Source organism: Heterodontus francisci, chromosome 5 (assembly GCF_036365525.1).
Source record: "Heterodontus francisci isolate sHetFra1 chromosome 5, sHetFra1.hap1, whole genome shotgun sequence".
In the NCBI taxonomy this organism is placed as follows: domain Eukaryota; kingdom Metazoa; phylum Chordata; class Chondrichthyes; order Heterodontiformes; family Heterodontidae; genus Heterodontus; species Heterodontus francisci.
In genome coordinates, this window is record NC_090375.1 from 58151818 (window position 1) to 58178419 (window position 26602).

Sequence of the window (26602 nt, forward strand, 5' to 3'; positions counted from 1 at the left end):
TGGGGAAATCCAGTGATGGCGCTGAAACTCACTGCCCTCTGTGTCTACAAGGACACGTCTGTTGTGAAATGAATGTACCGTCCAGCCCTGGCAAAGAGGGCATCAGTGACTTGTGAGATGTAGTGGTGTGCTGTCATTTGAAAGATGCCACAAAGGTTCACAGATGACTCTTAGAAGAAGCCAGAAGTGAGAAGTTCAAGGCCACAATGACTTTGACTGCTACTGGCAGGGCATGGTGAATAGTGCTGCAAGCTGTGACATCTTTGGCGTCAAGGTCACAGATATCTGTGGCCATCTGCCTGGAGAATCAGCATCTCCTGCGGCACTGGGTTTCGATCATCTCCAGGTAGCTCCATTTTTGATGGTAGATCTGGTTTGAGGGCATGGTCTCTATCGTCTTCCTGCCCCTCTTTCCTCTTCCATGCCATCGTGCTGCTCGAGATTCTGTCCTTCCTGCGGAAGGCCCCTCATTGCCACTGGGCCCAAAATCTGAGAGCCATGCCCCCATTGCCAACTGCAGCCTTCCTGGTGTACAGGTGGCCATCCTATTTTGATTGGCAGTCCTGCCCCCTGCTCTTCTGCCCCGTGATGCCAGTAGGGTGACAACCCCGTTCAGTGCCCAAGCACTCTCCCCACCATATGCACAGCACCAAGAGCGCATCTTTCCCAAAGGCCGAGTCCCGCTCTGCACCACTGACCCTCTTATGGGGCCAGGGTAATTCCCTGGGGAGACCATGACTGGCTCCCCACTCTGTACCTGCCTCCTTTTAACTAGTCAGCCCCAGACAGTGCATGCAACCCGTGTGCCCTCATGAAAATTTCAACCTCCCCCTTTAACGAGTTCATAATGAGCTCTTAAATAACTTTAATTGACCTGAATTGGGAGTCGGACGAGATCACTGTCCCACCCTCCTCCCTCCCAGGTGAACACTGCCACTGCAGGGAACAGCATCTCAAAATCAACACGCCAGCAGGCATCGGTATTTTCGGGCCCCGTCTGCCTCAGTTCCCGCTCCCAATTGGGCCAGAAAAATCAACCACAATCAACAACACAGGGCTCTGGGGGAAGGCTTAGTGAGTGGCACTGTGAGGGTACTGGATTAACATCAGCAGAGATTCAGTCAGTGACAAAGGAAGCTATCTGGAAGGGGTTACTGAGTATCAGAGTGAGGGAGCTGGATTAACATCAGTAGCTATACAGTCAGTAGAGCAGGACACTTTGAATGCACATCAGTCGCCTATCTGTTAATTCAGTTCCTGACTGTAGGGGGCAGTGCTGTCCAAACTTTGCAGAAAACTGAGAATCAGACAGACGTTTAATTTCGATTATAATTTATTGTAACAGGATCAGGTGATTCAGATAGTGAGACTCACTGTTTAAATGGAATTCAATTTAACGCCTGCCTCGGATAACACTTAGAGAAACAGCTATAATTGATTGGGCTACTCAGCTCCTACCATTGGTCTGGAGAGATGTACAATACATATTGCAAATTTTGCTCTCAAATGTCTCATTTTAAACAAAGGTTTCCAGAGAATCCAAAGCTGATTTTCATATGTTGTTTTCTGTAACAAATTTTACATTGCGTCCCGTCTTCACTGTTTTTGTTTTAAATGTGTAACTTCCGACAAAAGATGGTTGCCTTGGCAATTTATTCCACCGACTTTGCTGCTGGCCACCGTCCTCTTCGAAACTCCTCACTCAATTCTGCTGAAAAGGCAAAGGCAAAACACAGGGATTGAATGTTGCGCAAGCAAATCCTGACCATACTCTTCCCCCATAGGGACAGAAGTGAGTTATTCATCTATTCAATCCTATTCAGTTGCCGATCTGTACCTCAACTCCATTTATTTGCCTCTGCTCCATATCTCTTGATAACCTTACCCAACAAAAATCTATCTTAGCTTCAAATCTTTAATTGACCCAGGTTCCAGAGCCTTTGGGGGAGTGAGTTCCAGATTTCCACTACCCTCAGCATGAAAAAGTACTTTCTGAAATGGCCTAGCAAACCACTCAGGTGTATCAAACTGCTACGGAAGCTAAGAAAAGAAATGAAACTGGACAGCCCACCAGGCATCGATCCAAGCACAGGAAATGACAATGGCAAACCCAGCCCCATTGACCCTGCAAAGTCTTCCTTACTAACATCTGGGGGCTTGTGCCAAAATTGGGAGAGCTGTTCCACAGAATAGTCAAGCAACAGCCTGACATAGTCATACTCACAGAATCATACCTTACAGACAATGGCCGAAAATTTAAGCCACCCCAACGAGCTGGATGGTGGCGGGGGGGGTGACATAAGATGGAGAGGCAGGCTCCGGGAGCTTTTCCGACCTGCTCCTGCCTCCACCCCCTTTACGTAGGGCGGGGGGAGAAAAACGGTCTGCTGCCCCAGGCCAATCAAGGCCCTTCAGTGGCCACTTGACAGCCACATAAGGGCCTTTGCCTGCCTCCAGGCGGATTTTACGCAGGGCAAGTGGACGTCCTGGAGCCAGGAAAAGCCGCCTGTGAGAACCAGGTGGCTGCGATCATCCCGGGGCCCGCTGATTGGCCGGCAGTTCAATGAGGCAGGACTTCCTCCCTCAAGTAGTTGGAAGTCCCGCCTCAGAACAATTAAAGCCTGGGGACCCGTAAAATACGGAACGGATCCCCAGACAAGTTTTACGTCGGAGGCCGGCTCCCGTCCGCCCACCGTAAAATTCTGGCCAATATCCCAGACACCACCATCACCTTTTCCACGGGCAGGACAGACCCACCAGAGGTGGCAGCACAGTGATTTACAGTCGGGAGGGAGTTGCCCTGGGAGTCCTCAACATTGACTCCAGACCTCATGAAGTCCCTCGGCTGATGAATCAGTGCTTCTCCATGTTTATCACCAATTGGAAGACGTACTGAGGGTAGCAAGGGCACAGAGTGTACTCTGGGTGGGGGACTTCAATATCTATCCCAAAGAGTGGCTCAGTAACACCACTATTGATCAAGCTGACTGAGTCCTGAAGGATATATAACTGCTGGATGACCTCTGCAGCAGGTGGTGAGGGAATCAACAAGAGGGAAAAACATACTTGACCTCATCCTCACCAATCTGCCTACCGCAGATGCATCTGTCCATGACAGTATTGGGCGGAGTGACCATCGCACAGTCCTTGTGGAGACAAAGTCCCGTTTTCACATTAAGAATACCCACCATCATGTTGTGTGGAACCACCACTGTGCTAAAGAGATCGATTTTAATCAGATCTCGCAACTCAAAACTGGGCATCCATGAGGCGCCATGAGCCTTCAGCAGCAGCACATTTGTATTCAATTAAAATTTGTAATCTCTTGGTCCAGCATATTCCCCACTCTACCATTACCATCAAGCCAGGCGACCAACCCTAGTTCAGTGAAGAGTGCAGGAGGGCATGCCAGGAGCAGCACCAGGCATACCTAAAAATGAGGTGTCAGCCTGGTGAAGCTACAACACAGGGCTACTTGCATGCCAAACAGCCGAAGCAGTATGCAATAGACAGAGCTAAGCGATCCCAGAACCAACAGATCAGATCTAAGCTCTGCAGTGCTACCACATCCAGTCATGAATGGTGGGGGACAATTAAACAACTAATCGGAGGAGGAGGTTCCACAAATATCCCCATCCTCAAAGCTGGGAGAGCCCAACACATCAGTGAAGAAGACAAGGCTGAAGCATTTGCATCCATCTTCAGCATGAAGTGCGAAGTGCCATCTCGGTCTCCTCCTGAAGTCCCCAGCATCACAGATGCCAGTCTTCAGCCGATCTGATTCACTCCACGTGATATCAGGAAACGGCTGAAGGCACAGGATGCTGCAAAGGCTATGGGCCCTGACAAAATTCTGACATTAGTACTGAAGACTTGTGCTCCAGAACTAGCTGCGCCCCTAGCCAAGCTGTTCCAGTACAGCTACAATACTGGCATCTACCTGGCAATGTGGAAAATTGTCCAGGTATATCCTGTCCACAAAAAGCAGGACAAATCCAATCTGGTCAAATACCGCCCTATCAGTCTACTCTCGATCATCAGCAAAGTGATGGAAGGGGTTTTCAACAGTGCTATCAATCGTGTTACGGCCAAGTAAGGAAGGGGTCTCAGACACCCCTTTCGCCCCTTTCCTTGGTTTGGCCTTAACAGGGTTTATCCTTTTAACACGGTGATTTAACTTACCAGTGAGCATGTGCTCCTGTTACTCTAATTAGTACTTGCAAATGAACCAATCAGACAGGTTTTCTTGAGTTTAAACAAGAAAGATGTAAATTTATTAACTTTATCACTCTAAACTGGTTAAAATCACTAAAATACATGACGCATCCATGCTCACATTCATATGAGAGACACACACACACACAAATACACACAGAGGGGAAAAAGCAGAGTTGAGAGGTTGGAGTAGACGCCTTAATTAAAATGGAATTTAAATACAGGGCGGCACAGTGGCGCAGTGGTTAGCACAGCAGCCTCACAGCTCCAGCGACCTGGGTTCAATTCTGGGTACTGCCTGTGTGGAGTTTGCAAGTTCTTCCTGTGTCTGCTTGGGTTTCCTCCGGGTGCTCTGGTTTCCTCCCACATGCCAAAGACTTGCAGGTTGATAGGTAAATTGGCCATTATAAATTGCCCCTAGTATAGGTAGGTGGTAGGGAAATATAGGGACAGATGGGGATGTGGTAGGAATATGGTATTAGTGTAAATGGGTGGTTGATGGTCGGCACAGACTCGGTGGGCCGAAGGGCCTGTTTCAGTGCTGTATCTCTAAATAAAAATAAATAAATATTTATTCCTTAGGTAAAATTGAAGTCTTGGTGACCTCGCTGGGTCACGTGCAGAATTTGGGCTTTCTTCTCTGATTCCGGAAGGCCGAAGAGAGACTTTATCCATCCTCCTTGTTGATGACTGTGATGATCTGTAGATTTGATGTTTAGCTGCAGCCGAGGCTTTCCTGGAACTTTGCTGGAGAAGGAGTGAGGGAGAGGTGCTTTCTTCCTTGGAGTTCAGTTATTGTCTGCTTTCTCAGGCAAAATTCACAAAACCTCAGAGTTACACAGATAGTCATGTCATGTGATCACCTCTTTGTTTGAAACAGAAGTTTCTGGAATGATCTTTGAAATTCAAAGTTGTTCAGACATATTTGGTGAGGGAGAGAGGGGATATCTCTTTCAAAATCAATGGGTGTCAATGGCTTTTGATGACCAACATTGACAAAACCATTCTAAGTAACTGAATCAGAGTGCACCCCTATTGTTCTGGCTAGACTGGGTAATCAACTCTGTCTCCCAGCCGGCCTTTGGCTTCTCATATGTGCCGGGGCGATTCAGCTACTGACCTCATTGTAACCTTTGTCCAAACATGCACAAAAGAGCTGAACGTAAGAGGTGACGTGAGAGTGACTACCCTTGACATCAAAGCAGCATTTGACCAAGTATGACATCAAGGAGCCCTAGCAAAACTGACGTCAATTGGAATCAGGGGGAAAACTCTCTGCTGGTTGGAGTCATTCTAGTACAAAGGAAGATGGTTGTGGTTGTTGGAGGTCAATTATCTCAGCTCCAGTACATCACTGCAGGAGTTCCTCAGCGTAGTGTCCTAGGCCCAACCATCATCAGCTGCTTCATCAATGACCTTCCCTCCATCATAAGGTCAGAAGTGGGGATGTTCGCTGATGATTGCACAATGTTCAGCACCATTCGTGACTCCTCAGGTACTGAAGTAGCCCATGTCCATATGCAGCAAGACCCAGACAACATCCAGGCTTGGGCTGATAAGTGACAAGTAACATTTGCACCATACAAATGCCAGGCAATGACCATCTCAAACAAGAGAGAATCGAACCATCTCCCCTTGATGCTTAATGGCATTATCATCACTGAATCCCCCACTATCAACATCCTGGGGATTACCATTGACCAGAAACTGAACTGGACCAGCTACATAACCATTGTGGTTTTAAGAGCAGGTCAGAGACTGGGAATTCTGTGGCAAGTAACTCACCTCTTGTCTCCCCAGTGCCTGGCCACCATCTACAAGGCACAAGAAGTCGGGGGTGTGATGGAATAATCTCCACTTGGCTGGATGGGTGCAGCTTCAACAACACCCTAGAAGCACGACACCATCCAAGACAAAGCAGCCCATTAGATTGGCCACATCCATCACCTTCAACACTTACTTCCTTCACCAATGACGCACAGTGGCAGCAGTGTGTACCATCTACACGATGCACTGCAGCATCTGGCCAAGGCTCCTTCAGCAGCACCTTCCAAACTGGTGACCTCTACCACCGAGAAGGACAAGGGCAGCAGGTGCATGGGAACACCACCACCTGCAAGTTCCCCTCCAAGCCACACACCATCATGACTTGGAACTATATCGCCATTCCTTCACTGTTACAGGGCCAAAATTTTGGAACTCCCCTCCTAATAACACTGTTGGTGTACCTACACCCCAAGGACTGCTGGAGTTCAAGAAGGCAGCTCACCATCACCTCCTCAAGGGTAATTGGGGATGGGCAATAAATGCTGGCCTAGCCAGCGATGCCCAAATCCCGTGAACAAATAAAAAAAATGACTGACCCCCATACTAAGCCAGCAGTTGCACGAGAAGACAATCACCTTAAAATTCCTCTCCAAGTCACAAACCATCCAAACTTGGAAATATATCATTGTTTTTTCATTGTCGCTGTGTTGAAATCCTCAGACTCCCTAACTAATGGCACTGTGGGTGTACATTCAACACATGGAGTTCATAGATTCAAGTAGCAGGCCCACCAACATCTTCTCAAGGGCAGTGAGGGATGGGCAATAAATGCTGGCCTTGTCAGCAACACCTACATCCCATGCACCTGCTGTCTTGGCGTTTTAGGTGGTGCTGATCATGCGTTTAGGAGATGCTATCAAAAGAACCTTGATGACTTGCTGCAGTGCATTCTGGAAATGGTTCTGACTGCAGCTACAGTGCAGCGGTGGCGGAGGGAGTCGATATTTAAACTGGTGGATGAGGTGCATGTCTAGTGTACTGATTTGTCCTGGATGCTGTCAAACCTGTTGAATGTCATTGCAACTCCACACATCCAGGCAAGTGGAGATTATTCCATCGCACTCTTGTAGGTGGTAAGGCTTTTGGGAGTCAAGAGGTAAACCACTCACGACAGAATACCCAGCCTCTGACCTGTTGTAATAGCCATGGCATTCATGTGGCTGGTGCAGTTGAGTTTCTGCTAAATGGTGACCTCCAAGATGCTGGAGGGAATTTGGCGATGGTAATGTTGTCATTGAATATCAAGCAGAGGAAGTTAGGCTATCTCATGTCAGAGATGGTCATTGCCTGACAGTAATTATGACTAGGTCTGTATTTTCACTGTCCCGCTGAAGTAGTTAGCAAAAAGGAAAGAAAAGGATTGCTTACCTGTGTGCAACTGACTACGGTTTTAGTTGGTCGAGGGACATTGAAGCTAATTGTAATCACTGAGTTGCAGGTCAATGTGGTCTGTTGGGAAAATGAAACAATTAATGGAATAAAAGCAAAATACTGCGGATGCTGGAAATCTGAAACAAAAACAAGAAATGCTGGATTCACTCAGCAGGTCTGGCAGCATCTGTGGAAAGAGAAGCAGAGTTAACGTTTCGGGTCAGTGACCCGAAACGTTAACTCTGCTTCTCTTTCCACAATTAATGGAATAAATGGTCATGTTCTAAAATTTTGGAAGATGTTCAAAGTTCATAACATAGGTTTGGATCAGGAAAGTCCTTCTGCCCATTTGACCCCTTTCAAGAAGAACAACCCCATAGTCTCCTTATTACACCATCTAACCTCATCTTAAATATATCCAGTGTCCTGCCCTCAGTCACCTTGTAGTAACTCATCTCATTCTGGTGAACCTGCATTGCACTCCCTTCAAGGACTTTCTGAGATGTGGTGCACAGAACTGAGCGCAATACTTTAGATGTGGTCTAAGCAAATTGTATACCACAGTAGCACAACTTCCACCCCTTTGTATTACAGCCTCCTTGAGATGAAGGCTAACATTCCATTAGCCTTTAAATTATTTTTTCTACCTGTCCACTAGCTTTCACTGATTTCTGTACATTGAGCCCTAAATCTCTGTCTCTCCACAGTTCCTAATTCTGAGGAAAAACAAGGAGTGGGAGTATACATTCAATGGAAAGACACTGAAGTGTATGGTTGAATTTTAGTTTAGTTTAGAGATACAGCACTGAAACAGGCCCTTCGGCCCACCGAGTCTGTGCCGACCATCAACCACCCATTTATACTAATCCTACACTAATCCCATATTCCTACCACATCCCCTCCTATCCCTATATTTCCCTACCACCTACCTATACTAGGGGCAATTTATAATGGCCAATTAACCTATCAACCTGCAAGTCTTTGGCATGTGGGAGGAAACCCACGCAGACACAGGGAGAACTTGCAAACTCCACACAGGCAGTACCCAGAATTGAACCTGGGTCACTGGAGCTAACCACTGCGCCACTGTGCCACCCCATCACTGTGGGGTTCCAGTGCATAATTCTCTGAAAGTCTGAGTGTAGGTAGATAAAGATATAAAAAGACCAGGAACATTTCTAAGTTTATAAATAGGAAATTAATACAGGAGTGAAGAAGCAATGATAAATTTATATAAAACATTTGTACAAACATAGTAGTGGGTTCAGTTTTTGGTTTTATTGTCATGGAAAGGACATTAAAGCAATAGAGAGTGTACAGTGTAGATTCTAACTATAGTTTACAAATGCAGACTTGAGATACTTGAACTATTTTCACTGGAGCAGTGAAGGTTAAAAAGAGTTTTGTCCAGGAGTTTTGATAAAATAATACGAAAGACTATTTCCTTTCGTTTGACAGTCAGTGACAGGAGATCATTAATATAGAATTGCCACTAAAAGAGCAAGGTGAGAGATTGAAAAAAAATCTTTACACAAAGCCTGGAATGCCAGCAGAGCGAGTGTCTGAGACAGAGACCATTGCATTTTTTAATGGACAATTGGTTAAATATTTGAAGTGAAGGAAGATTTATAGGTTATGGGGAGAGATTGGGGACAGCAGGATTAGGTTTGGATTGTGATAGAAAAGAGCTGGAACAGACTTGATGGTCCTTCTGTACTGCAAACTTCTAAGATACAAAAAGGTCTAGAATAAGTTCCATGAGAAGGATATTGGCACAGTTGATGGAAAGGAGTTCAAGAGGGAACTATGAACTAGGACAGGGATCTCCTGGCTTAGGGACTCCCGACCTTTGTTCCACCTCCCGCCCTAATTTGCCTAGTTAAGGGTTGGACAAAAATTTCTCCATTTTCCTCTCATTCCCCTCAACAAGAAAAATCCCAGGTACAGTGGAGACTTGGTGCAAACTTGTGTCTGCTGAGTTCGAATGGCTCTGTCATGCTCCAACTGGCCTTATGGTGGGAAGTTGATGGGACCTATGAGGTCTCTTGAGGCCAATAACATTCATCACTGCAGCACAGTAGATGGCAGCTAAGCCCAGGCTCAGCTCTCCTCACCATCTGGCATTGTTTGATAAAAGGCGGCATCCATGAATCGCAATTAATTCCGTTGGGTCACCTTTGTTCACAGGCCCCCAATTCACTCAGAAAGAGGACAAAGGCATACTCACTCCATTATCCATGAATTCACACTCTTGCAGTACATCCTCCATTCCTTTAGTGCACACTGTCTGCTTGAGGGAAAATCCAATCTCATATTCTTTTCCTGGTGGTATTTGCTGCAAAAAGAAGAGGTGATTAAGTTTTTACACACTTCTAACAGTGCATTCCAGGAAACCAGGTCCATTGACATTCTCATTCTTTTTTGTTGCCAATGAATTTGTCTTCTCACCAGCTGAGGGATTTTACCCCAATACTCTATATTAATGACTTAGATGAAGAGACAGATAGTAATGTATCTAAGTTTGCTGATGATACAAAGGTAGGTGGAAAGGTAAGCTGTGGGGTGGACACAGAGAGGCTGCAAAGAGATATAGACAGGTTAAGTGAGTGGGCAACAAGGTGGCAGATGGAGTATAATATAAGGAAGTGTGAAATTATGTGTTTTGGTCTTAAGAATAGAAAAGCAGAATATTTTTTAAAAGATGTGAAACTTGTATGTGTTGATGTTCAAAGAGACTTGGGTGTGCTTGTACAAGGAATGCAGAAAGTTAACATACAGGTACAGCAAGCAATTAGGAAGGCAAATGGCATGTTGGCCTTTATTGTAAGGGAATTGGAGTACAGGAATAAGGAAGTATTGCTGCAATTGTAGAGGGTTTTGGTGAGTCCACATCTGGAATACTGTGTGCAGTTTTGGTCTCCACATTTAAGAAAGGATATACTTGCATTGAAGGCTGTGCAGTGAAGGTTTACTAGATTGGTCCCTGGGATGAGGGGGTTGTCTTATGATAAAAGGCTAAATAAATTGGGTCCATATTCTCTGGTGTTTAGAAGAATGAGAGGTGATCTCATTGAAACATATAAGGTTCTAAAGTGGCCGGATAGGGTAGACACTGAGAGATTATTTCCACTGGTTAGGGAATCTAAAACATGAGGGCACAGTCTCAGGATAAGGCGCCAATCGTTTAGGACTGAGATGAAGAGAAATTACTTCACTCAAAGGGTTGTAAATCTTTGGAATTCTCTACTCCAGAGGGTTGTGGATGCTCCATCGTTGAATACGTTTAAGGCTAGTTTTTTGGTCTCTCAGGGAATCAAAGGGTATGGCGAGTGGGTGGGAAAGAGGAATTGAATCCTAAGATCAGCCATGATCGTTTTGAATGGTGGAGTAGGCTCGATGAGTGATATGGTCTACTGCTGCTCCTGTTTCTTGTGTTCCTTTGTGAGAAACAGAATACATTTCACACATCTACATACCAGAGTTAACAACTTGGGCTGAATTTTAACAGTCCCCCCTGTCATCGGGGGTTGTGGCAGGGGAGCCCAGAAAATCTGGGCAAAGAACCCTCCCCTGACCAGAAGACTGGACTGTAGACTCTGCAGTAAGGTGCTCCAACCACCAACCGTGAAGCAACATCCTCGCAGCCCTTCTCTGCCTTCCAACACTCGGCCACCTATTCTCTCCTCTCCTTTTCCTTTTCCTTTCCCACCCCTATCCTCCTCTACTCCCACCCCTTCATCACATTGCTTAAGTTTTTTTAAAAAACTGTTGTTTGCTTTGTTTCTTAGGGGTGGGCGTGCCTCTTCGACCCCATGGCAAACCCCTCTTCGCCGGTGTCGGGGCCTTCTCACGCGTATGCTGCTGTGGCTGCTGCAGCTGCACCTGTTGCCCTGTCACCGTTTGCACTGATAACATCTAAGCATAGGGTCAAGAGCTACGTCCACCTCAGTACGTCAATAGAGGCATGCGTGAAAGCAATGGCCCAGGTTGTCGGCCCTTCAGCTATTGTTGCTGCCTCTAAAATGTACGGGAAGGCTATGTTTTTCCTGAGGGCGAGCAGGCGGTGTTCCTGGCTCTGAGTAAGTGGCTCACCGTGGGCGGGACCTTTCTGCCAGTGGACTCCCCTGTCCCACCCTTCATTCCTGGTGAGCACCTCCTTCCCCACCTGCACCACCTGGGGGAAGTAAAAACAGGGCTCACCCCAGTCCCGCTCGATCTTCAGGAGAACAGCCTCCGGCATATATACTCCTTCCGCCACCAGCTCTTTATGCAGCTGGCATGGGAGGATGTTACAGAGGACCAGTTTAATGTGGAGTTCCAGGGGGTCGCCTATCGTGTCTTCTGGACCTGGGACGGGGCGCGGTGCCATGCCTGCAAGGGGGTGGGGCATGTTCGGAAGTGCTGCCCGAACCTCCGCGCCGCCAACTCCACCTCGGCGGCCCAGCATGGCGCTGCTGCACCTCCCCCTACTCCCCCAACACCTGCAACAACCAATGCTCAGGCAGTTCCAGAGGCCGTGGTTTTCAGGGCCTCTGGTGGAGAGGTGGAGACCGGTCCGAGTGGAACGAAGGCACGGTGCAGGTCAAAACACCCAAAGGTACGCCCCCTAGACACAACAGGAGAACCTGAGCCTGAGCTTAGCCCTAGGCCCAATCCAGGGGAGCCCACCTGCCCCATGGCTGAGCTCGGGCCCAAGGGATCTGGGCAGGGGGGTGCGGAGGTCGAAGGAGAGGCCTCAACTGAGATGGAAGTGTCTGAGCCTACGCGCCCCTCCCAGAATAAAAGGAGGATGCACCCCTCCTCTGAAGAAGGCCCTGAACTATGGGCTCCCAGCGTGGTTCCTCGGACTCCACCCCGCCACCAGCACCATGAGGGCCTCGAGCCCTGGGCGGGAACCCTCCATCCCTCAGAACGGAGGTGGGGGAGATGCCCCTATAGTCTTGGCAACTCCTGAGGTGGGGGGGCCCGCCCATAGTAGAGGAGTCTGTGGACTCACCAGGAGAAAATATTCCATCTGCCACTGGGTCGGGTTTCCTGGGTGGGTCGAGTCCTGTGAGAGTCAACCCCGCCAGCAGTCTGACGCTGCTGCTCAGGATATACTCGGCCCTGAGGCCAATTTGCGAGTTTCCCCGTTTGCTGGGCCTGTGGACGCTGGCAGGACAGGAGATGGCCTCCTCTCTCCACCTCTGGTTCTGTCTCTGGCTGGATTTCCAGAGTCGTCAACTTACCATCTCCCCTGGGCCATTCATTGCCCTGGGGATGGAGGTGGAGTGGGGTCCTGAACTGCTGGCGCCCATAGGCTCCAGTTCCATTCAAAAACCCAGTGAGTACTCCTCCCCCCTCGATCCTGGGGGTGAGATCGTGACAGAGATGGAACCAGCTGGTGCGGCTGGGATGATCACCCCACAGTGTGTGGTTGGTGTGTCGGCCGCTGGTGGTGATGACCCAGAGGAGGATGGGGACTCGATTTGGGGCACGGAGGATGATCTTGAATCCATCGCCAGTGAGGCGGTGGAACTCCCTCGTGCCTCCGACCAAATCTCCACTCATCCAATGAGTCTCACATCACTGGTAGGGAAACTATTGGAGAAAATTCTGAAGGAGAGAATCTAACTCCACTTGGAGAGGCAAATTTTGATTAGGAATAGTCAGCATGGCTTTGTCAGAGGGAGGTCATGCCTAACAAATTTGATTGAATTTTTTGAGCATGTAACCAGGTGTGTAGATGAGGGTAGTGCAGTTGATGTAGTTTACATGGATTTCAGCAAAGCCTTTGACAAGGTCCCACATGGGAGACTTATCAAGAAAGCAAATGCACATGGGATAAAGGGTAACTTGATAAGGTGGATTCAAAATTGGCTTAGCTGTAGGAGACAGAGAGTGATGACAGACGGCTGTTTTAGTGACTGGAAGCCAATGTCCAGTGGCGTACCACAGGGATCTGTGCTGGGTCCCCTATTGTTTGTCATTTATATAAACGACATAGATGACTATGTGGGGGGTAGGATCAGTAACTTCGCAGATGACACAAAGATTGGCCGAGTGGTTAACAGTGAGGTGGAGTGTCTTAAGTTACAGGAAGATATAGACGGGATGGTCAAATGGGCAGAAAAGTGGCAGTTGGAATTTAACGCTGAAAAGTGTGAGGTGATACACTTTGGAAGGAGTAATGTGACACAGAAGTATTCAATGAATGGCCTGACACTGGGAAGTTCCGAGGAACAAAGGGACCTTGGTGTGTTTGTCCATAGATCTCTGAAGACAGAAGGGCAGGTTAATAGGGTGGTGAAAAAGGCATATGGGACACTTGCCTTTATCAATCGAGGCATAGATTACAAAAGCAGGGAGGTCATGTTGGAGTTGTATAGAACTTTGGTAAGGCCACAGCTGGAGTACTGTGTGCAGTTCTGGTCGCCACATTATAGGAAGGATGTGATTGCATTGGAGGGGGTGCAGAGGCGATTCACCAGGATGTTGCCTGGGAGGGAACATTTAAGCTATGAAGAGAGGTTGGATAGGCTTGGGTTGTTTTCACTGGAGCAGAGAAGACTGAGGGGTGACCTGATCGAGGTGTACAAGATTATGAGGGGCATGGACAGGGTGGATAGGGAGCAGCTGTTCCCCTTAGTTGAAGGGTCAGTTACGAGGGGTCACAAGTTTAAGGTGAGGGGCGGGAGGTTTAAGGGGGACTTGAGGAAGAACTTTTTTACCCAGAGGGTGGTGACGGTCTGGAATGCCCTGCCTGGGAGGGTGGTAGATTCAAGTTGCCTCACATCCTTTAAAAGTACCTGGATGAGCACTTGGCACGTCATAACATTCAAGGCTATATGCCAAGTGCTGGCAAATGGGATTAGGTAGACAGGTCAGGTGTTTTAATGCATCGGTGCAGACTCGATGGGCCAAAGGGCCTCTTCTGCATTGTATTATTCTGTGATTCTGTGATCCCTACGGCGGAACTCCGGGACTTCCTTGCGGCATACAGGGGTTCCGCAGTAAAGTTCAGCTGGCCCTCGACCAATGATCGAATCTGGCGCTGATCATCCAGTCCATCCATGCCGCTCTCAAGAAAGCAGGGAAGGGCGTGGGCGTGGGCGTGGGCGTGAAACTGCTTGAGAGTGGCCGATTTAAAGCGTTCCTCAATGGGCTGCTGGGGAGTGGAAGGCCAGGTGCACTTCTGCTCCGTCCTCACAGTTGGTGACGGGTTTCTTAGTGCACTAATTTTCTAAGTCTTTAAAGTCTTGCAATGCGCTGACCCAGGACACCTACACATTCACAAAGTGGAGCGGCAGGCTATCCAGGCGAACGGTGAGATGGAGTAAGCGGCCCGCCACAAGTGCCTTGACCCCCAAGATCTCCAGCTGAAAAGTCTGGGCCAACAAGATAGCCACCCTACTAGAAATAGGGGTGAGGTGACTCTTGTAGGCCTCACCCTGCCACTCCAGGTGCCAGGTGGCTTTCTCTCCCGGAACGGTGTGGGTTTCTTGCAGAAAGCTCACTGCACATCTCCCTTCCCTGAGGACTGAGAGATTGTGAAATCTGTGGTGAGACCCCCTGCTGTATTAATGTTGAGGCTGGCTATGGTTATCTTCACATCAAACACAGTTGGTGATGGGTTTCTAAGTACACTTGAAGTGAACTCCGCTCACACCAGGTGGCGGTCCGAGCATGGCACCAGCCGCATGGAGGCCGCCGAGACGCGAGAGACTTATGCCTGCAAAATGTAGAGGCGGTTGATTCGGGACTCTCTTCCTCCGGATCTCCATGTGAAGGCGCTGGAGTCAGGATGGAGATTCCACCAGACATCCACCAAGTCGAGGAAGCTGATCAGTTCCTTCAACTTTTCCACCGATGAGGGTACAGTTAAAATCCACCCTCCCCCGAGGATGATGCCCTCGCCGCCATCGATAGAGCTCAAGAGAGCATTCAAATCAGATTGGAATAGTGGATGAAGGCAAAGGAGCTGAAGAGATATGGGAATAAGGCGGGTAAATAATATTAAAACTACCTGATCACCTGGCAGGTAAGCACTAAAATGGACTGGTTGAGCTGAATGGCCCATTTCCGTGTATTAACTCCTATGTATTTTCAGGTTAAGATATGATTTGCTCTGGACACTCAGAGGGCCTAGGCCCCAATGGTCCCATTGCAAAATGCCAGATCCTGATATGCAAATGTAAACATCAAAGAAAAAGCAAAATACTGCAGATGCTGGAATTCTGAAATAAAAACAGAATGTGCTGGAAATATTCAGCAGGTCAGGCAGCATCTGTGCAGAGAGAAACAGAGTTAATGCTTCAGGTCTGTGACCTTTCATCAGAACTAGCAAAAGTTAGAAATGGAATAGGCTTTGAGCAACTGAAAAGAGGGAGGTGGAAGAAGAACAAAAGGGAAGGTGTGTGATAGGGCAGAGGGCAGGAGAGATTAAATGACAAAGATGTCATGGAACAAAGGCAAAGGGAGAGCTAATAGTTGTATTGAAAGGCAAAGCATTAGTCAAGAGAGAGTGCTAATGGCAGAATAATGAACAGCTCTGTCCAAAAGCAAAAACCTGCAAAACATGTTTAAGACAGGCCCATGGTTAAAAAATAAAATCAAATAAAAAAGGCAGTCATGCTCTGAAATGGTTGAACTCAATGTTGAGTCCAGAAGGCTGTAGGGTGCCCAAGCGGAAGGTGAGGTGCTGTTCCTCAAGCTTGCATTGATGTTCACTGGAACACAGCAGCAGGCCCAGGACAGAAATGTTGCCATGGGAGCAGGATGGTGAATTAAAATGGCAAGCAACTGGAGGGTCGGGGTCATGATTGCAGACTGAGAGGAGGTGTTCCACAAAGCGGTCAATTGCCCTCTGCGGTCACCCAATCTGCATTTGGTCTCCCCAGTATAAAGGCAACCGCATTGAGAGCAGCGAATACAGTATTGGAGGAAGTACAAGTAAATCGCTGCTTCACCTGGAAGGAGTGTTTGGGGCCTTGGATGGTGAGGAGAGAGGAGGTAAAAGGGCAGGTATTACACCTCCTGCGATAGCATGGGAAGGTGCCGTGGGAAGGAAATGAGGTGTCAGGGGTGATGGAGGAGTGGGACAGAGTGTCACAGAGGGAAAGATCTCTTCGGAATGCTGTCAGGGGAGGATGCGGAAGATGTGTTTGGTGGGGACATCACGCTGGAGGTGGCAGAAATGGCAGAGGATGATCCTTTGGATGTGAAGGCTGGTGGGGTGGAAAGTGAGGACAAGAGTTGAGATAAAAGGAAGACATACCAGAAGCGCTGTTGTGGAAGGTTGTATCATCAGAATAGATGCATTGGAAAACTGGAAGATTAGAATGGAGTCCTTACAGGGGCTGGGTGTAAGGAAGTGTAATCGAGGTAGCTGTGGGAGTCAGTGGGCTTATGATGGATATTAGTGGACAGTCTATCCCCAGCAAGGAGACATAAAAGTTGAGGAAGGGAAGGGAAGTGTCGGAGATGGACCATGTGAAGGTGAGAGAAGGGTGGAAATTGGAAGTAAAATTGATGAAGTTTTCCAATTCAGGGTGAGAGCAGCAAACGACACCTATATAGTCATCAATGTACCAGTTGGGGGAGCAGGGGTCGGCAACATGTCTGTACACAGACACCAGTTCCGTGGTAAAAGATGTTGAGGTCCGTGACTTGGTAATTTCAGGGACGAGAAATTTCCCATTGACTTCTTCAGACTGGCTTTTAAGAAATAATCACAAGTGTCAGTTTCACAGCTGACAAGTGACAGGTGCTGAGAGCAGTTTTTTAAAAGCCCACCAGAAAACCCGAATCTGTCCGAAGTTCAGAAACTGCTGTTCTGGCTCTCAGTAACAATGAGAGAAAGGAGTGAGAGAGGGAGGAGAGAGAGAGGGGGGAGAGAGAGAGGGGGGAGAGACCGAGGGGGAAAGAGAGAAGGGGAGAGAAGGAGGAGAGAAAGAGGGGAGAGGGAGGAGAGGAAGGGAGAGAGAGGGAGAGGGAGAGAGAGGAAGAGGGAGAAGGAGAGAGAGAGAGGGGGAGAAAGGGAGAGAGAGAGGGGAGGGGGCAGAGGGGAGAGAAAGGGGAAGGGAGAGAGAGGGGGGAGTGATGAAGGAGCGAGGGGGAGGGGGCAGAGAAGAGAGGGGGCAGGGAGATGGGTGAGAGAGAGTGAGGGGGAGAGGGATAGACACAAAGGGGAGGGGGAGAGAGATGAACACAGGGAGGGGAGAGAGAGAGGCATTTAAGATCGACACAGAGAGGGGATAGGGATTGACACAGAGTGGGAGAGAGCAAGTGAGAGGGGAGAGAAAGAGATCGAGATCATTCCTGACAGATGGACATCTGTCCGGATTCTCCGCATCGCTACATCAAGTGTATAGGCAGACATTGGCTGCTTGTGCAAGCAAGACAATGCCAAGTATCTCACTAAATAGGGAGAAATGCATTTTAAATCAGACTGTGTTTTGATGGCATTAGATTGGCTATAGACTTTATCCACAGATTAATCACACCCATGTCCGTAGCTGAATCAATAACTTTGTCAAATGTCCATGGTGCAACATATTGGTGCCTATCCTGGTGGGGGAGGGGGCCTGAGTAGCACTGGAAAGTTTCACCGAACCACAGGAGGCTGCTGCTGACTACCAGTTCTGCATCTGAAGATAAGGGAAAAGGAGCACCAGAGCAAAGACAGGGCTTCACATTTCACGGATGTGGTGATGGAGGCTTTAATCATGGAGGTGGACAGGGGGAGAGAGGGCATGTTTGTACAGGGGGCCAGGAAGTCCTCCAGGAATGCCCTCCAAAGGGAATGGAAGCAGGTGGCCAGGGAGGTCAATTCCCAAAGTCCGGTCCCGAGGACGTGGCAACAGTGCTGGAAGAAGTTTAATGATCTCACTTGGGTGATCCAGGTCAGTGACTGCATCAGCATATGGCATCTCCTACCTACCATACACCAACTTTTCACACTGCTCAGAGCGCCACATTCACCCATCACTCACCCATCAGCAGATCCTAGCACTCAGGACTTATGTCTAACTTACAGATACTCCACCTCACCCTCATACACCTTCCACTGATCCCAGCCTAACCACAATGATGTGGAGTTAGTTGAGGCTCAGTTGGTAGCATTGTTGCCTCTGACTTAGAAGGTTGTGGTTCAAGTTCCATTCCAGGGGCATGAGCACCAAAAGTGGATACTACTGGGCAGTACTGAGGGAATGCTGATTATCTGGTCAATATCACATTGCTGTTTGCGGGATCTTGCTGTGCTCAAATTTGCTACGTTTCCTGCATTACAACAGTGACTGCTTCAAAAGTACTTCTTTGGCTGTAAAGCGCTTTGGGAAATCTGGTGGTCATGAAAGATGCTATATAAATGCAAGTCTTTCTTTCTTTACCTTTTGCCGCCTCCACATACCTCCAGCTATTCAGCTATGGCAGGCATATCATCCAAACGGTGCAACATAATCACTTATATTCTTCCCTCTCTTTTACAGGACAAGGTCATCCATAATAGAAGGGGGCAGTAGATAACCAGCAGGGACAAAGCACACCTTCATCCACTGAGCCTGATGGAGGAGATGGTGCTCTGCATCATGGGGCTGGCTGCATCACCAAGACCATTCAGGATGATGGTACGTTACTGCCTGATGGCCCATCTCAACTCACACCTCATCCTCATCCTGCTATCTGGCATGATGTGCAAGCTGCTGACATCGTGGCCACAGACCTCTTGCTTTACACTCCACCCCTCCCACCGTCCATCACCCCAACTCTTCCCTTCTGATTTTATGCTTTCAAATACCCAAGAACTGACACCTTCCACAACCACAGTTTTGAGGAAGCACTGTTACTTGTTGTAACAATCGCAGTCACTAACTCACAAACTGGCACTGCACCTACCTTAGATGCTAGTATAGATTCAGCATGTGGTGAGATACTGGGCATGAGTGGGCTGCGCCAGGCCAGGGGGAAAGGGTAGCGCATGTGCCAGATCACTGGAGAGTGAGATCGCAGACATGTTCTGCAACAGGGAACTCGGATGAGGATTTTGATGAGGTGGCATACAGGAAAACACTGATGACAATGCTCACCTGCCTACCAAGCTGCCTTCTGTCACTATCAAGAGGCATGGAGGAATGCAGCTGCAACTTGGCAAAGGGTATCCCATTAAGCTTGGAGCCCAAGTGGTGACCAACTTCATGGTAGCATTAGCAGACCCAGCTGTGATACAGAGTCTGGTGGCTGCTGTCCCAGCTTCTACTGTAGCAAAGGTGGAAGTTATCCAACATCTCAGTACTGCAATGAAAGCTCAGACGGAGGTCATCAGATTTATACTATTTGCCATGCAGGCTTAGACTGCTGCATCACTGCTACAGATTTCAGTTCTCAAAGGGGCATGCAGGCTCTCACAGCAGTCCAGCAATCTGCCCTCCAACAGATTACTAGGCTTGCTAAGCCACTGCCCCGGGAGAGTGGCAATGGCTTCGTGGGAGTGGCAATGACACCATGGAGCATGAGCCCACTGTCCTATCTCAAGATGAAAGCATTCATACTCCCACCAATGTCACTCCACCAATGCCTCTCAGTCAGCCAGCCCAGACTTATTGCCACCCATGCTGAGGTGCTGCTGTCCAAAGACGGGCCCTCAAGGCCCAGAGCTGTTCGAGGGCAGTCTGCAAGGCCATTTGCAGTCTCCCCCCAGTGAAAGTCCGCAGCCTTCCACCAGCCAGGCTGCAGCCACTGGGATAAGCACTAGACAAGGCAAGGACCTGTAGACAGGCACTAAGGCGATGCACAAGGGTGATTAGTTCTTTTTTTTTGTATTATTGATGAGTTGCTGGCTAAAGTTGCTGAGTGAAGGATTTTGCTGTTGGCCTTTATGAATTGATTGATGCTGGCTAAGGGGACTTTGTGATGGGGAGTCTGAGATGAATGTAACAGTGGGGAATGGTGGATCCATGGTGGTAAAGGGAAGTAGTTCTATGGAAACTGCAGTCTGAGCAGGCACTCTTGGGCAGCCCATCTGGAGTGAAGGGGTCCAGGATGCATTCTCCCTGTCTTCTCCTCTTCCTCTTCCTCCTCCTCCTCCTTCCGAGTTGTCTTCCGGATCCCTGGTGACCATGACTGCGCCCTCATGATTGCACTGTTATGAAGGCACAGCAGACCACATGAACTTGGACACCTGTTCTGGCATGTCCTGGAGGGCTCCCCCAAAGCAGTCCAGACATCAGAGGCATTGCTTGAACATGTCGATTGTCTGCTCTTCAGTGTTCCTGATGGCTCTGTGGCTCTCATTATGCGTGTGGTGTCCTCGCATGTTTGGGTAGTGGAGCGGTGGGGGCGTGGCTTAATGAGTTGCATGTACAGGTGTAGCCTTTGTCCCCGAGAAGCCAGCCTCAGGTTCTCCGTTGAGGTCCAAAGACTGTGGGAATGGGTGACTGCCTCAGAATGTAGGCATTAAGGCTGTTGCCAGGATCCAGGCATTCACCAACATAAAAGCACCCTAAATGGTAGCTCTTGCTGGTTCCTGTATCTCTCCCTGTTGACATGGGGGACCTGCAGAGTCAGCTGCATGCAATTGATGGCACCCTGCACCATCATGAATCCCGTTAACCTGGCAGAGCCATATGCCCTCTGATCCTGCTTCTCCTTGCTGAGCGACAGAACGATGTATTTGGCTTTCCTGGCATAGATGCCCTGCATCACATCTCGGATGCATCGATAGAAAGTGTACTTGGATATGTTGGAAATGTTGCCCGCTCCTGTTTAATCTCATTGTGACCAACTGGAAATGCTGTTCTCACCCTGGTATGAGATTCCAGCTTGCACTGTAAGAGGTAGCTCAGTCCTTTCATAGAAATTGTAGAAAGTTTAAGGCACAGAAAGAGGCGACTTGGCCTGTGCCAGCCGAAAAACAATCCACCTATTCTAATTCCACCTTCCAGCATTTGGTCCATAGCCCTGCAGATTACGGCACTTGAGGTGCATATCCAGACTCTTTTTGAATGAGTTGAGGGTTTCTGCCTCAAATACCCTTTCAGACAGTGAGTTCCAGACCCCACCACCCTCTGGGTAAAAAAGATTTTCCTCATCTCCCCTCTAAATTGTCCACCAATCACTTTAAATCTATGCCCCCGAGTCACTGACCTCTCTAATACATTGAACAGGCCCTTCACATCCACTCTATCCAGGCCTTTCAAAATTTTGTACATTTCAATCAGATCTCCCCTCAGCCTTCTCTGTTCCAAGGAGAACAACCCCAGCCTTTCCTCATAGCTGCATTCTTCCAGCCCTGGCAACATAGTCATAAATCTCCTCTGTACCCTCTCTAGTGCAATTACATCCTTTCTGTAATGAGGTGACCAGAACTGCGCACAGTACTCAAGTTTTGGCCTAACCAATGAGTTATACAGTTCCAGTATAACCTCCCTGCTCTTATATTCTATACCTCAGCTAATAAAGGAAAGGATTCCATATGCCTTATTAACCACTTTATCGACCTGTCCTGCTACCTTCAGGGATCTGTGGACATTCAGTCCAAGGTCCCTCACTTCCTCTACACTTCTCAGTATTTTCCCATTAATCATGTATTCCTTTGCCTTGTTTGACCTCCCCAAATGCATCACCTCACACTTCTCCATGTTGAATTCCATTTGCCACCTTTCTGCCCATCTGACCAAACCATCAATATCTTTCTGCAGCCTACAGCTATGCTCCTCGCTATCTACCACACAGCCAATCTTTGTGTTGTCTGCAAACTTATTGATCATGCCCCCTACATTTGCGTCCAAATCATTAATATATACCACCAAAAGCAGGGGACCCAGTACGGAGCCCTGCGGAACGCCACTGGAAACAGCCCTCCAGTTGCAAAAACACCTGTCAGCAATTACCCTTTGTTCCCTGCCACTGAGCCAATTTTGTATCCATCATGCTGCATTTCACTGGATCCCACGGGATTTTATTTTTTTAACCAGTCTGCCGTGTGGGACCTTGTCAAAAGCCTTGCTAAAATCCATGTGAGCACATCAACTGCACTACCCTCATCTATCTTCCTTGTTACTTCTTCAAAAAATTAGTTCAAGTTGGTCAGACAAGATCTTCCCTTAACAAATCCATGCTGACTATCCTTCATTAACCTGTGCCTTTCGAAGTGACAGTTTATCCTGCCTCTCAGAATAGATTCCAATAATTTGCCCACCACTGAGGTTAGACTGACTGGCCTGTAATTATTTGATCTATCCTTCGCTCCCTTTTAAACAGAGGTACAATGTTAGCAGTTCTCCAATCCTCCGGCACCACACCTGTATCCAGTGAGGACTGGAAAATGATGGTCAGACCTTTTGCTAATTCCTCTCTTGCTTCTTTTAATGGGTACATTTCATCCAGCCCTGGTGATTTATCAACTTTTAAGGATGCTAATCCCATTAATACTTTCTCTTTCCCTATGTTTATCACATCCAATACTTCACACTCCTCCTCCTTAACTACAATATCTGCATCGTCCCCCTCTTTTGTGAAGACAGATGGCAAGTATTCATTAAGAAACACAGCAACATCTTCCATCCCTACACATAGGTTACCTTTTTGGTCTTTTATGGGCCTTAGTTATCCTCTTACTCTTAATGCATTGATAAAACATCTTTGGGTTCACCATGATTTTGCTTGCCAATATTCTTTCATGCCCTCTCTTAGTTTTCCTAATTTCCTTTTTGATTTCACCCTTCCACTTTCTATACTCCTCTCGGCTTTCTATCATATTAAGTTCTTGATGTCGGACATAAGCTTTTCTTTTCTGCCTTATCTTACCCTGTAAGCTATTTAACATCCATGGGACTCTAGATTTGGCCATCTCACCCTTTTTCTTTGTGGAAACATGTTTACTCTGAACCCCTTGAATCTTCCATTTCAATGCCTCCCACTATTTCCAGTCCACTTTCGCTAAATCACTCCTCAGTTAACTAAAATTGGCCTTGCCCCAACTGAGAACTCTAACTCCTGTTCCATCTCCTGTTCCTTTTCCATAGTTATGTTAAAACTGACTGCATTCTGATCATTAACACCAAAATGCTCTCCCACTGCCACCCCTTCCACCTGCTCATCCTAATTTCCTAAAACTAAGTCTAAAACTGCGCCCTCTCTTGTTGGACTTGCTACATACTGGACAAAAGAGTTCTTCTGAATGCACCTCAAGAATTCTGCTCCCTCAATTCCTATCAGACTAAAACTATCCCAGTTAATTATAAAATCCCTTACTATTACTGCCCTATTGTTTTTGCACTTCTCAGAGATTTGCCTACATATCTGCTCTTCTATCTCCCTCTAACTGTTTGGGGGGTCTATAGTACACTCCTTGCAGTATGATTGCCCTTTTCTTGTTCCTTACTTCGATCCATATGGCCTCATTTGATGAACCTTCCAACATATCATCCCTCCTCACAGCTGTAATAGTTTCCTTGACCAAAATTGCCACTCCCCCTCCTTTCTTTTCCCCCTCCCTATCGCGTCTGAAAACCCTGTAACCAGGAATATTGAGCTGCCATTCCTGTCCCTCCTTAAGCCATGTTTCTGTAATAGCTCTGATACCATACTGCCACATTTCTATCTGTACCCTCAGCTCATCTGCTTTATATGCTCCTTGCATTGAAATAGATACCCTTGAGCACTGCCAAACTCTTTTATTTATTTTCTAACCTTTTGTTTCCTCTGTCTTCTAGACTCAACCATTAATTTTCTGCCTTCCATTTTCATTTCTGATTTTGTCCCAACTGAGTCTACCCTCAGGTCCCCATCTCCCTGCCAAACTAGTTTAAACCCTCCCCAACAGACTAGCAAAATGTCCCACAAGGCTCTGTTCAGGTGCAAACTGTCCAGCCTGTACAGGTCCCATCTCCCCCAGAGCTGGTCCCAATGTCCCAGGAAGCTAAAGCCCTCCCTCCTGCACCATCTTTCCAGCCACGCATTCATCTGTCTTATCCTTCTATTTCAATACTCACTTGCGCATGGCACTGGGAGTAATCCGGAGATGACTACTTTAGAGGTCCTGCTTGCTAATTTCTTACCTAACTCCCTAAATTCTGACTGCAGGACCACATCCCTCTTTCTACCTATGTCATTGGTTCCGATGTGGACCACGACTGCTGGCTGCCTTTGATCACATGCTTGGTGAACCAGAGTCACCTCAGGCATTGCTCCTGGGTCAGGTGGGAGAAGTCTCTCAACAAATCTGTTGTGGGTAGGGCTTTCTGTGAAGAGCCCTCCTCCTTCTCCTCCCTTTTTGCAGAGCTTCTCCTCCCTGCAGTATTCGCTGGTCATGTTGCAGACCCAGAGGCACTGCAAAAACAGCTCCCATACCTTGTGCAGAGTTGGGTCACTAAGCCCTGTTGCCTGCCTGAACGTACAATGCAGCTCTCCAAAACACCTCCAGACATAAGCCATAGTACTTCCACTAATTTTGCCTAACCAGAAGTAAGTCAAAAGCACCTGGCCTGCAAGTTGGTGGCCAACCCTTTAAATGATGGTAGTGAGCCGGTCCCTTATGCTGCTGAACACAGTTCAGATCTGAGTGATTACCACAAGCATTCATTCAGTGGACAAGCGCAGACTGAGTTACTGAAATGAGTGTCATATTAGCCAGAACGCCCATTTGACTTCATGATAGGATCTCTTCTGACACTTCCAATGCCTGCACAGCAATCCAGCGCCAGCCCCTTCCCAGCATGGGCACCACGCGGGCTATGCCAGGAGTGGCCAGAAGTGCGGCTGGCACCAATTTTGACTTTCTGGGCTGCCATAGCTCTGGCACCAACAGTGCTACAGTTTTCCAGCATATGTAATTCTGTCTTACTCTTAACCATTGGTCATGTCCAATATGGTCGTCCTCGGATTTATCAATAATAAAAATAAGCTAAACTATAAATTGGGCTTTATCACTGGTATGATGGCTAAAAACAAATTTGCAAGCAATGGAAATCATTCAACTGAAAAATAGCAACTATCAAAAAATAGATATATATGTCCGTATTGAATCTCCTCCATTGTCACGGTGAGTCACACAGACAGGAAGGTCCCAGCTCCTGTCTACAGCCAGTGCTGGCTGAGCTACACTCATCCCGATGTAGGAGGAATATGGAGCTGATTGGGAGGGGATTAAGAATGCTACAGTTGGGAGGGGGGAAATAGGATCAGCTGGGTGCATGCTGCTGATCACTATCCAGCAACCAGCATTGGAAAGTGTATATGCAACAATACCAGGCAACTGCAGGGTCAGATTTAGTTATGATGCCTTCCAAGGTGGAATAGCCCAAAGGGCAGCTGGACACAGCTTACAGGCTCACAGCTCACACCAGGACTGCTCCCAACAAGGTAAATTGTTGGGGGTGGGGTGTGTTGGGCTGCAATCATGGAGCATAGGGGTCCTGGAATGGCAGAATCCTAGGATATTTTTGTGAACCCTGAAGAAGCATTCCTGCTCCTCCAGGGCCCACAAAAATAATTCAACACCTACCTTTGGTCGGCCTCTTCGATTTCATCAGCTATGAAACAGGTCAAACTGTGTATGGCGCTGGCTCTGACCAGATCCGACTTAAAATGGCAATTGGGGTCCATTTACATCATAGGACCCTGCTTTCTATATTTAAACAGGCCTGTCACCTGAATCAGGCAGCTGTTTTGAACACCCTGCCGGAGGCCCCTTTCAATGTGGAGCTCCCATCACCAGTGATAAAAGGGCTGCCATGCTACTGATCCCATTTTGAGGAATTACTATTCTGTTAATGCCAGGCGAAGGGAGTGAAAATCAACCCTGTTGCTTTTTTCTTGCTTCGCTTGCCTCTGGTTGAGTGCAAAAGAAGGTCTTACCCTATGCTTCCCACACCCATCCGTCTCCTCCTCCAAATTCTGACGCAATACAGCAAGCTTTATGCAAGCTCACTTTGAATCCACTTTCATAATTTCAGCCCTTCAATTACATCTTTGTACCTTGATCGCAATGCAGTAGGCTCTCAGGAGCTTAAAGAGGTTCATCTGGTCAGACCCTGCATTGTACTTGTGGATGGCAGCATACAGAGCATCTTTGGATGTTGGTGTCCGTTGAACTGGGGCTCCATGCCCCACAGCAACCACAACGACGCACACAAGCGCAGTCAACCAGGATCTCATCCTGTCAGATGTCTCCTGTGCAAGACTCCAGTCAAAACTGCTGCGACACACC

The 26602-nt window shown here is 47.8% G+C and overlaps 1 protein-coding gene across 1 annotated transcript; it reads right to left on the minus strand.

Moving 5' to 3' along the window:
* Nucleotides 1-1315: 1315 nt before the first annotated feature.
* On the minus strand, nucleotides 1316-26602 carry LOC137369543 (cathelicidin-related peptide Pt_CRAMP2-like). The gene is made up of 4 exons (XM_068030809.1): nucleotides 26371-26602; nucleotides 9641-9748; nucleotides 7411-7491; nucleotides 1316-1711 (listed from the first exon to the last, which is right to left on the minus strand). The coding sequence occupies exons 1-4, from the start codon at nucleotides 26548-26550 to the stop codon at nucleotides 1703-1705; spliced, it is 378 nt and encodes a 125-aa protein (XP_067886910.1). The 5' UTR covers nucleotides 26551-26602; the 3' UTR covers nucleotides 1316-1702.

Excerpts from the sequence above, each read along its gene's own strand:
- LOC137369543 (XM_068030809.1), bottom strand. The coding sequence starts at position 26,550 with ATGAGATCCTGGTTGACTGCGCTTGTGTGCGTCGTTGTGGTTGCTGTG. Across the intron at positions 9,749-26,370 it reads CCTACTGCATTGCGATCAAG|CAAATACCACCAGGAAAAGA; the intron begins GTACAAAGATGT and ends TTCTTTTTGCAG. Across the intron at positions 7,492-9,640 it reads GTGAATTCATGGATAATGGA|ACCACATTGACCTGCAACTC; the intron begins GTGAGTATGCCT and ends TTTTCCCAACAG.